The sequence below is a fragment of the Anser cygnoides genome, chromosome 15, assembly GCF_040182565.1.
Source record: "Anser cygnoides isolate HZ-2024a breed goose chromosome 15, Taihu_goose_T2T_genome, whole genome shotgun sequence".
Lineage (NCBI taxonomy): Eukaryota > Metazoa > Chordata > Aves > Anseriformes > Anatidae > Anser > Anser cygnoides.
In genome coordinates, this window is record NC_089887.1 from 8327126 (window position 1) to 8339217 (window position 12092).

The window sequence follows — 12092 nt, forward strand, 5'->3', positions numbered from 1 at the left end:
TGTTAGTTGGACCAACTTTAATTTCATTATAAAAAGGGAAAAAAAATGGACAGATTAAATTCCTTGTAGAAGTAGTACTAGAATTCTTGACTCTACAGGCTTACTATTTCCCTTTCTCAATTAGAAACTCTTATTAAACAAACCACACACACACACACAAACCCAACCTGTAATTATTACAAATCATAAATTCTCAGCCTTACTAATAACTCAAAGCAGATGGAAAAAAAATGCAGTATAGGCATTACAGAACAAGAGAGATTTTTTCCTTAAAAACAGCAGATAGACTTTCAGCTGGGGATGCTGTAAGACAGGTGGGGTTAGTACATTTTCTCAGGAAATGCAAACTTTTCTTACACCTTATCTGTACAAAAGCTGCTTCAGAAATAGAAAGGGTTACATCTGATTTTAACACTGTTGGGCTTATAAAAGAAAATTATACAATGAGAAAGCAAAAAGACAACATAAAGGCCCCAAATTCTTCTACTGACAGGTTCCTGTAAGCTAGAATGTTTGGCTAATTAGAAAAAAATAGGGAAAGGTGCAGGTCTCTCCTGTAATTAGTATGCTTGAAATTGAATTCATAGGTATGATCGAGTAAGTGACTGTCCTGTTTGTGGATAAAAGATGGATATTACTGATATCAGTTCTGACAGATATGTAGTAGGGCCCCAGAAGAGTGAGGTTGCCTTATTTTCTCCAGATCTAAATGGGATTACAGGAGCAAACTTGCATTACTAGGAAGATGTATCAGATGACTGATTCATTCTTAAACTCTGTTTTGTGATACTTCCCTTGGAATAGATTGGGTCACTGTGACAATTTAATCAGAATTTCTTCACCCCTAGAAAATATTGAGTGGGCACATTCAGGTGCCAAGTCTGACATCTGCTTAAATGATCATTGCAAATGTTAGTGTTAACCTTGGGTTTATAAGTGCTTGGCTTCATATGTTGTAACCTTTCTAATGATGGAGTTAGGGAGAGAATTTCCAGGGAAGAGATATTATTTGGATATTCAAGGCCACATGTCCTGTCAACAAATCACCCATGCATTGTCTACTAGTTAGCTTGTAGGAGAGTTCAGGAAGCTGACTCAGGTTTTATTTCTAAAGAATATCCAATTAATTTGACAGGTTATTATTCTAAAGCATCTCCTGACTAGCATGATAAATTGGAAAGAGACAGTATTTACTGGAAGGAGAGTAAGAGAAGCTAAGGAAGTACAGGACTGAGTGTACACTGACTGAATCCAGTGCATGACAAACTCTTAAGAACTCAGAGGCATTTTAGTGCAGCATCTTTTTGCAATTAAAATTAATGTGTAGGAATACTTCTTGACAGAAGTTACATGGTCTTTGGAATTTAAAGAAGTACCAGTTGAGACATCTGCCGACCTTTGACCTCAGAAACAAAGGACTCTTGTTTGAGACTGGTTCTCTTGACTCATACAGTGTTTAGCTTGAGCTGTGAAAGAATGGCTTTGCTCTCCAGCCTTGACAATAGAGTTGATGTAGTCCTTCCTTTAGCTGAACAGCCTGAGGTTTTAACGAATTTCAGTCTTTGCCTCCTGGTGCTGGAAAGTGATGAGGATCAGTCAGCAGTTAATCATTTCTCAAACACTTACTTTGGAAAATTAATAGGCTGTTTAGCATTTAAAAGCATCTCAAATAATGTGATGCTGTTACAGAAGTTCAGTTTACTGGATTTTCAGTTAAACAAGTTGGATACTCATCTTAGTTTCTTTAGGCTACTTGAGCTTTTTTAAAAATTGAATATTTATATTTCCCTTCAGAAATAAACTTAAATTCATACTGTTATTTCAATTTGGTGTAAAGTGTCTGTAATTTTAGGGATGGATGCTCACTCAGGAAAGAGTTGTGACTATAACACAGACAGTAAATTTAGACTGCTTATTTACATGACTCCTTATTTGCCTGATGAATCACAGCATCAGTATCTTCATTAGCCACATGAATTTTAAAAATTAAAAATATTAAAGTCATAGTTTCATGACAAAGAATAAGCCTAAGCTTCCATTCAAAATGCTTATCTCTACAAGGTTTGCTTTGGCTCAGCTGACATATCTCCACATTGGTGTTTTGGAACTAAGGACAGGAAAAGATTGTTTGGGAGCTTGTTTCAGTGAAGGGCTAAGCAGCACATAATCATGTTATTTTTACTGTCTCTGTCTTTCACCCCCCTCTTCCTAGGTTAAAGGAGTTTTATTTTGTGTTTTCTTGGCATCAGTAAATTTGCAAAGCTCCCACTGACAGGCAAAACAATGGCATTCTACATGTTCAGCGCAAGGTACTTCCCACATAAGGCATTCCAAGGAAATAATTATATGGGAATAGATACCCTTGTGGACTGGAGCCATAAAAGGTAGTCAGAAATTGGGCTAGCCAGTACCTGTCATGCTGACTAGCTCTTCTCATTGTTTCCTTGTACTTTCTCATCTGCCTTTTTTTTTCCACTCTTGAAAGTACATTCTTGGGGGAAGAACTGTCATTCTGTTCTGTATGTCATCAGTAAAAAACCTAACGCTAACATAATTGTTGAGAAAGCCAGGGTGCTGATTTTGTTGAAATACTAAGCATGTGAAAATGCACAGTGAAGATTAATTACCTTAAGTTTGTTTCTGCAGTGATACCCTGAAGGGAAAGTTTTCACTCAGTTCATACATGAGAACAGGAGGAATCCAACACTGGAATGTTTTGCTCTTAGTTGTGTAATGGGATTCCAAACTTTGCATTTCATCTCCATGCCCTCTCCAGAGGAAGGTGAAGCTGACACAGAGGCTCCACACCATTCCTGTGCAGTTTGCAAAAAGGAAAAAACAAACGGTGGCATTTCTGCTGTCTCTTTGCTCCTGTCCCTTTAGAAAATATATTTCACCATAAGGGCACTATGAAACCAGCACATTCCTCCAGGGTCAACAGGCACAGCAGGGACAGGAGAGGAAGGAGAGCAGCTGCATGTGGCAGTCACCACATTCCCATGTGAATTCATAAGCTCTCGAGGCACTGTGACCTGCCTTATTCTCCTGGACTTTCTTGCTTTTTGCTGACACAAGGCACTGCCTTGACTCAAAATTGAGCATATATAATCCTCAAACCTCCAAAGAACCCAGCTACAGATTAACAGAGTTTGAAAAACTGCTGTAATTTGTCCTGATGCCAAAGTAATCTTCGTATCACACCTCACTCCTTGAAAAGTGCTACTTTTATTGATGAGTCAATGGTTGAAAAGTATTAGACCAACCTTATCCATCATATGCATTACATCAGTTAGCTTTCTGGCCTCAGGAAATGTGGGAGCAAGTGACCAAAATAGCTTCATTCACAGTTGTGCACACAAATCACCTGGATTACAGTCCAAACACATCACAGTTTAGTGATGGGTTATGAAATTTCATCATGGGATTTCAGGTATATTGGCTTAGAAATCTTCCTCAGCTTTTCCTGCTGTCGAAATGTACGGCCTCGTTTATGGGCAAGACCCATAGGAGGCAGATGAATCTGGAAAAGAAAATCCCATCAGTTAGGTGTGAATGGAGAAAATACCAAAAAAAACCCCAAACCACCACCAACAACAAACAAAATCAAAACAAAAAAGTATATATACAGACTAGATTCTTTGAGCTTTAAATAATTTTCTCACATTTTGGAGAGGGTAACTGCACTGTCTTAAACCAGGTTTTTAGATTTCTAGGCAGAGAACTCTCTGAAGAGTGATTAGTAGCGTGACTTTGAGGCCTTAAACGTTGTGTTTATTAAAATCCTATATATTTTAAGCTTTAGTAACTCTGTTTTGCAGTTTGAGATGTTGAAATATGACTGCTGCCAATACTCCAGAACAGCAAGACCCAGAAAACCCTATACATTTCTGAGTAGAATTCTTAAAGCTTTAGTCATACCCAGCTAGCAAGCCGCAAAATAACGCCAAGCTGTATGTATTGAAAGACTGCCTTCTTATTGTCACAATTATATATACTATATTCAAATGCACACTCAATGTCATTGATTCTACAAGCAGAAGGCTCGATAGGTGACAGGTTTTTCTTTTGATTGACAAAGTCTTTATACTTTTTAAGACTGGGAGTAGGAGTCATGCAGCTATATCCCCCTATAAGCAATTGAAAAAATGTAGGTGTTACCAGTCAGATGCTATTGTTGCTGAAACTATCACCCTTTAAGACAGCTGTTTAGGTGCAAATAGTAGTAAAATTACTGACGAAACCTGCAACAGACATTTCTGGAATCTGAAAAACAACGATCATCCAGTTTATGTGAGAGTGATGATGTAGGACTGATCCTTTAAGATTTAGAAGCTGCTGCAGAACTAATGTTTTGATGCCCGTTTCTAGGAGCACAGCTTGGCAGATGTGCATTGTTGTTCTGTATACTGGAGCAAAAGAGTGAGCCATATATGAAAGAGATGCTAAAAATGCCTATTCTAGGCAAGCATCCGATGAAGATATAGATTGATTTGTACCATGACCAGCTTGATAATGAAACTATAGATGTGAAAATGCAAACTAATTAACAGGAGTAGGAAGGAAGTCTCTGTGGGATACAGCGTAAGGTAATACAGACAGAAATGACTGGACAATGAGGAACCTATATTGCATGGTGCAATAGAAGATACTGTTACAACTTCCAGCAGTTTCACTAATCTAAGGCATGTTTTTCTCTAGGAACAGGTGAAAAGAATCAGCAAGATAGGAAGGTGTTTTTATAAGACCTGACTTATGTCAGGGAGAACAGTTATGAGTAGCATAGGCTATGAAAATTATTACATCTATGGCAGATGTAATGAAGTATTTCGAGTCTGTTTTACTCTCTTTTAATTACGTGGAAAGATGATTAAATGGATTTGATTCTGTTACCATTTTTTTCTATGAGTCATTGGTCAGTCAAGGCTGTCTAAATATTCTCAGTCCCTGGGAGTTTAACTGAGACAACTACATTTAGGTTTTGACTCCCTGAGTAGAAATTAGCCAACTTAAAGCGAGAAAAGAAATGGAGAATGTTTCAATGTGCAGTTAGCTTATTTGGTTCTGATTTAGCACAGTGTTTAAATACAAGCTTATCTAAAAATGCAGTGTGCTGACACTAGTATGAACTTACGATTTTATTGTCAAGTGAGTGCTAAGAGGGTACTGATGAAGTCTTTGTGAATAGATTTATACTCACAGGTCTTGGGTAGGGGATGTTATAATGAAGTCCAATTTCTATTCTTGCCTCACATTCTTCTATGCACTGCTTAATCAACTTTGGATCTGTTACCTAAGATAATTCAGAGTTAAAAAATACATATATATATATATTTGTATAAGTACAACAACTAGCAGTTGGAAACTCAAGTGTAAATGATGTGGCACAGCCACATGACTTGCTTTTGGGCAATCCCAAGGATATAATGATTCTATTTTGCACATCCATAAAATTAACATTACCATTTGCCATGACTCTATAGTTCTAGGCATTAAAGGCCTAGAGGCTGTCAGAACTGACAGTATGGTATGAAAGGAGGGTTTTACCCAAACATGGTATTTTATCTGTAGAAACAATACACATGTAAACTACCATTACATCCATGGAAAAGCACACTCACCCATTCATCACACTGCAAGGTAGCTAGAGGAGAAAAAGAGACTCTGAGCTACCTTCTGTTATCATTCCATCGAGAAAATCCCTTTGAAGTCAGAAATTTGGTGTTAATTAGGACTTAATTTTTATTTTTGCATCAGCGGAATTTAGTCCCACACTGAAATGGGATATAAAAGAGTATTATGACCTTGGATTACAAAAAGGACATCTGATTACCATGTAGTCTGTTTTGTCCCTTTTGAAAGAATTTTGAAATGTTGTCCTTAAGAAAAAATAAATGAGACTTTTATGAAAAGTGCCAATAATTGCTGCTTTGAAATTAGAAAAACAAGCATAAGATGCTACTGAGCACTGCTTGCCTTTGCATGGGTAATGATACACTTTGCTAGCTTTCTAAAAGATCAAAAGGTGCTTCAATTACACGGGCAGTATCTTTGGAATTAACTTATTTCTCTCCGAGTTATTTAATGATATCTCTAGACCTTTTAGCCTTCTATAGGAGTTAAAGGTCTGAAATGGTTTGAGTTTTCTTATTAAATTTCACCCCTGAAATAATAAACTATAACTCAAATATACCTTATAATGTGTTATACCAGAATTTCTGGTGAAGGAAATTTGGGGAAATCATTCTTAAATTCATACCTCAGCATCCAGTCACTAAGAGAGTACAAAAATCATTCAGAAATTCAAATCTATAAGGACACCCACTTACATCTTTGTTTTTTCGGAACAATGTTTTGGCTTCTTTCTTAATGTAATCTTTCTCTTTAAGAGTTTCTTCTACCTGTCCTGATGCTGATTGCCATTTTTTGGCTATCCGGAATATCTTGCGGTAAAGGCCAAGAACTTCTTGTCGAGTAACTGGTGTCATCTAAAGAACAAACAAACAAAGAAAATAACACAAAAGTCCAAATGTGTACATGAACACTTGTTGCTAAAAAGGCCACCAAACCTAGTTTTTCACACAGTTGAATTAGTGTAAAAATATTTCCACCATCTAAAGATCTGCTGAGTCTTATGAGAAGAACTGAAATAGCTGTAAGCAATAATAAGCTGATGAAAGCTGAAGACTCGGTCCATTAAAGCATTTAAACTAATACTTAAATCTGCCTCCATTCAAACAGCTTGAGCTCCTGCTCAAAGTTAAGCACCTGCTGTAGTGCTTTGCTGAATCAGAGTCCTGGTTCCAGAATGGCCAGATTTTCTTTCCCTGCTATTTTGCAACAGACATTGGGCAAGTCACCGAAACTCTTACTGAGCATCCCCTTTTCTATTGTAACAATGCTGACCCTGTCTTTGCAAAGTGCCTTGAGACCTGTGAATAAAGTATGTGATAAAACCACTACAATATTGCTGGAAACCAGTTTTGGTGTCAGGTGCCGAGAAGCTTGTTCATGATACCATTACGGTATGTAGTAACGATTCAGCCGGAGTTTGATGTGATGAAAAGGTGATGAAAGCAATGTTATTTAAGCACTGCAAGAGAGGCAGACTACTTGCAGATTTAGGAAAGTCCTGATTGTCTTGATTTTCAGAGAGCTAACTGCCTGCTGAGCCCCCTGAATCAGCCTCCAGGTGTGCTGGGAATCTTTATCAGAAATCAAAAGTGAAATCCTATTCTCATTCTATGTAAATGAGTACTTTGTCATGGAACTAGTGTCACGACTTCATCCCAGACCAGAAACATCCTGGAGACAAATGCACTGCTGGAGTAGCAAGACCGCTTCTTCCCCAGAGTCATATTCTACTCCACGTGGATTAGATTTGCTGAATCCATGACTTCTGCTTTAGGAATCATCAAAGGTACCTTACTGTCCAAAAGTAAAATGCAGCAGGACTGCGAAGTGAGTAAGTGTATGGGTGCAATGAGGAACAAGTGCAAGGAGGGGACATCTGAAGGTCTCAGGATCCATTTGCCAACCTGGAGCTCTGGTTACTGTGGCTAAAGCTACCCTGAAATCAGACCTATGCGCTGGGAATCGCTCCTCCGAAGTTTGGAACAGGGTAATTCAGCCTGAACTGTCTTCTGGAGGAAGCACTCTCTGCCTTAGTGGTACAGGAAATCTGCAAAAACTTTGACAATGTGGATATTTTATCTCCCTGCAGTCTGTGGGAACTCCTGTTACTGTGGAAAGCACAAGAGCGTTTTAAATCAAGCCATACAGTTCTCAAGGGGCTGCAGCCGCTCTTGGGATAATATTGCAGCACAGCCCTCCTGTCGCTTCACACATTCACACGATCTTTCCCTTACCAAATTCGGTTACGGATGTTAACCTGAAGACCAGATTTGGCTCACAGTTCTTTTTGCTAAGAAAGCTAAACTTTTAACTCCTAGCCCTTTTTGTCTTAAGCATTGCCATGATCTAAAGAGTTGTTTCATGAACTCTGTTGTGGATCTGAAGAAGTATAGACATAAAACTATTTTTATCTGATTCTTAAGACAGAACATTATTATATTCATATTTTAAAACATTTAACCAATCATATATTTTCCCCACATATAAAAATGATCCTTCATACCCAGCACAAATTATTTCTAGAAAATGTTTAGGAAACATATCTGCAATAAAGAAGATAGGTAGTCCTAACTCATCAAACACCTTGGAATGAATGCTTTGCTTTATCCACTCTACAGCTCCATTTCAGATAAATAAATAAATAGTCATACACAAAGCTATGCATGCACTTGTATCTGAAAAATCATCGCTTCCCTCTGCTGAGTGCATTATATTCCAGAGAATGAACAGCTCAGTTACGAGGGCTGACCTGGCACAAGCCGAGTCCCAGATCACGGCCTCACCTCCAGCCCCTCCTGGCCTCACCCCGCTGCTTTCATTTGAGGGTGTCACCTCTGGCGTTGCTGCTAATGCTGTTTGTTCCCTGATGACAGCTACTAAAAGGGAGTTCTGAACTGGAGAATTTGAGCTTAGGTTCTCATGTAATCCATAAAGCAAAAATAACAGGAATAATTTCAGGGGAAAATAAGTTTAGAATACAGGTTTAAACTCTGACCTATGCATCAGACAATTTCTGAGGCACAGCTCAGGGCCATGCATGCCCTTAGCTCGGAGCTGTAATCACACCTATTGCTTTTGGATTTTGTCTAAAAGTTTCAAACCAGCATTCTTTTTTTTTTTTTTTTTTTTCCCATGGGTTGCTTCCACTCCTCCACCTTTTATTTACTTTTTCCTTTCTTTCATTTCCCAGTGTTGGAATGGATACAGGGCTGCACAGCCCCTCATCGAGATACTGGCTGCAGTTTTGCATGGTTGCTTCTCCTTCCTGCATATGATAGATGATGTAGAACACATTAAGCAGATTTCCAGGTATACTCATCAACCAGCTGCTCCCATAGGTGATTTTAGTCAACAATTTCTACATTACAGACCTGCTCATAAACCATTCCTGCAGAGATACGTAAATGAAGGTGTAAGGAGCTCTCCACGCCCTTACTATCGTGGGCAAGGATGAGAGAACAGTGGACGACATTCAAAGCATGGGTCAGACTCTGATCTCAGAGTGTAAACATGGAGTAATGCCACTGAGAGAGCAAAATTATTTTCAACATGGAACATCGTAAAAGAAATTGAAATTATTTTCTTCGGTACAAACAGAGCCCACACGGCCAGAAACGTAAGTGATGGTACAAGTCATGTGTTAGGTGCAATTTCATCAAGTGACGCTACTTGTATTAGTTTTGTGGGTGTGCAAAATGACTCTGAGTGGGACAGAAAGGAAGATAAGGAAAGCTTTCATGTCCTCTTACTTACTCATCTTGGCATTTAAATCATAATTATATTTCACATCTCTGGAATGCTAAGTGGATGTTACACCACTTTCCCACTAACATTCATCTTGTGGTAGTCACACCCATTGTTTAACTTCTACCACCCTTCATTTCATGGCAGAATTCAGCCCACAGATGTTAACCACAGGCGTTTTTGTCAAGAAGTACATGGCTATTGTATTAGCTGAGCAAATCTCAGGTGTTTACTGCAACAAAACAAACAGGGAGAGGTCAAAGGTAGGTCTGCATGCACAAACATATCAATGGGAAAAGTGGCATGCTGTTTTTGAGCTGTTTGCTAGAGTTAAGCCTTTGGAAATATGCCAAGCATTGGCTTCCAAGTAAGCATCTGCTGGATGCTGAGGCAGAGCTCTGACAATGCAGCGTTGTATCGTTCTTTTGATCTACATGCAAACCCCTGTTATCAACATGCAGATCAAGCACATGAAACATCCCATTGTATCCAAACCTGCAAAGGAGGCTTGAGCACTTAATGAGTTACTGCATGATAAAAATGCAGATTTTTTTTTTGTGTTAATTAAAACAAATAGTCCTTTAGACTATAAAACGCAATAGCAAGTTCTTCTTTCAGGAAACAAATACACATGCCTTTGGTTTTTTGGATGCTTTACACAAAAGTTCAATGATCTGAACAATCAGTGAAACACCTGTCTTCTTTTGCTGTTTGCAGGTTTGCATAGAATTTACATTAGAAGTTTATTTAAAAAATAAAAAAGGAAGGAATCTGTCAGAGGCACTGTAAGGTGACCCCAACAGTGCAGAGTCAAAACGAAGACAGGACAGAGGGCAAGCTGCACAGATACCAAATACTCATATACGAGCAGCTAAATTAGAGCTGCTTCCCAGCGATGGATGCTTGGCTAAGAATGCATGTCCAGCACCTTCCTCCTACCTGCACAGCTCCTCTGCTGAAGGTGTAAGTCTATTTTATTTCATCCTTTCAAGTCAGTTATTAGCTACTCAAGTTAAACATCAAATCTGCCGGCAGAGAGTGTATAAAGGATTGTAGGAAACAAAGGGTGAAAATAATAGCCCATGGAGAAAAGAAGGATATTCTAAAACATTTTATCTCTTCTTTTACATCCCAGCTAACTAGGGCATGCATTAGTAACGCACAGATGCTTAGTGCTGATGGTGAAACCACGTTTGCTCAGAGGAGAAGGTGGAAAAGAACCCTGCGTGCAATCATTTGAAAAGCACATTTGAACTTCTCAGCTGTGAAGTGTTTTATTTAGGACCAACACAACTTCTATTTGACAGCTAGGTTGCTACTGTCAAGGAGTCCTAAAGACACAATGACAAACTGCTGGGCTGATTGCTTATGGAAATAACTCAAAAGCACAATGTAGTGACGTTATAATATAGAACATGATCAGCTTCAGCCCGTATGAGAATCTCTACCTCATATTTTCAAATGTACCCTTTGGCTAACGTTTATTTGAAGAAACGCAAAAAACTGCATAGCTAAATTATACCACTTAGCTAAGCTAATGCAACAGATAATCAATCACTCATTTCACAGCTATCCACAGCAACTGCAGGTCAGTAATCCGTATTCATGTTTTGTGCAAGTTTGCCAAAGCAAGTCCGCTGCTCTTAAGGGACAACAGCTGGCACCGTGAGTTCCTGTGGCACAAGGAGAAGAGAAGGAGCTATCACAGGAGCTATCACTCCTGTGATAGCTGCGCAGGTCACTACCTTCCAGAGATACTAAATTTCAAAATCCACTTTCCACAAAAGTCATTTAATCTTCTTCTACTCAAATCAAAGACGTAGTGGCTTTTGACAGCTAGTTCACTGCACACATTTGACCAAATGTGAATGCATTCTGTAGTTAGCAAAGCGGCAACTTTGTCTGATTTTCATTTTTGATTGAATATTTGTACCTTTTTTATTTTTTTGATTCGGACAAAACCAAATCACAGTGAAGCTTCAATCACAGCTGAATTATTCCATTCAATCACAGCTAAAATATTCTATGGTGAATAACAAACTAAACTTCACATGGTGAAAAACAAACTAAAATGAAAGATTGTATTCTTCCACGATGACGTTACATTCTCATTTCTACCAGTGATGCAAAACCTTTACATTTCAAGAAATTTCCATTAAGGATTAATTTCATTTCAAGTATTTCTCATTGTTTCCATCTACTTGCTATGGTCATAAATCTAAGCAGATTTGGTGAAGAAGTTATTGAACCAAGTTGTTCAGTAATTGGGAAGCAAGGGAAGTTTCAAATGGTTTTACATTTTGTTACGCTAGTATCTTTCTGCTGGCAAATTGAAGTGATCTGAAACACTGAACACCTCTTAACTAGCCTAAGTCTTGTACTTACGCTGTTCAACAGCTGGGATGAGAACTCCGCCATTCTATTCATGCCTGGGATTTTTGACTGAACTTGGATCTCTTTTAAGCTTTCTCCTACACATGGAGCAGCCTTTTGATCAGAAAAAGGAAACCAAATGCAAAGAGAATATAATTATATAGTAAAAGGAAGGGCTTGGATTTTATCACTGGTTTTCCCATGTAATTTCAAGTAGGTGAAAGTGCAGAAAATTAGGATTCTGTAACATTCTCTTCATTTGAATAAATGAAAATGGAAACCATTAACTAGTTCCTTTAGATCACAGAGTTTTCATTCTCTTAGTCTGAGGCTGTTGAGGCATT

At 38.4% G+C, this 12092-nt stretch overlaps 1 protein-coding gene across 3 annotated transcripts in view; it reads right to left on the reverse strand.

The window, feature by feature from the left end:
* The window catches only part of LYRM1 (LYR motif containing 1), a 13784-nt gene continuing 1692 nt past the window's right edge, over positions 1–12092 (reverse strand). For 2 of the 3 annotated variants that reach the window (XM_066977949.1, XM_066977948.1), the window contains exons 2-4: positions 6327–6485; positions 5198–5290; positions 1–3520 (exon numbers count right to left, since the gene is read on the reverse strand). In XM_066977949.1, coding sequence (XP_066834050.1) covers positions 3404–3520; positions 5198–5290; positions 6327–6485 — 369 coding nt within the window. In that variant the 3' untranslated portion in view covers positions 1–3403. Of the gene's footprint in view, positions 3521–5197; positions 5291–6326; positions 6486–11760; positions 11863–12092 lie in introns of all 3 variants that reach the window. The other variant, XM_066977947.1, reaches the window with a different exon arrangement.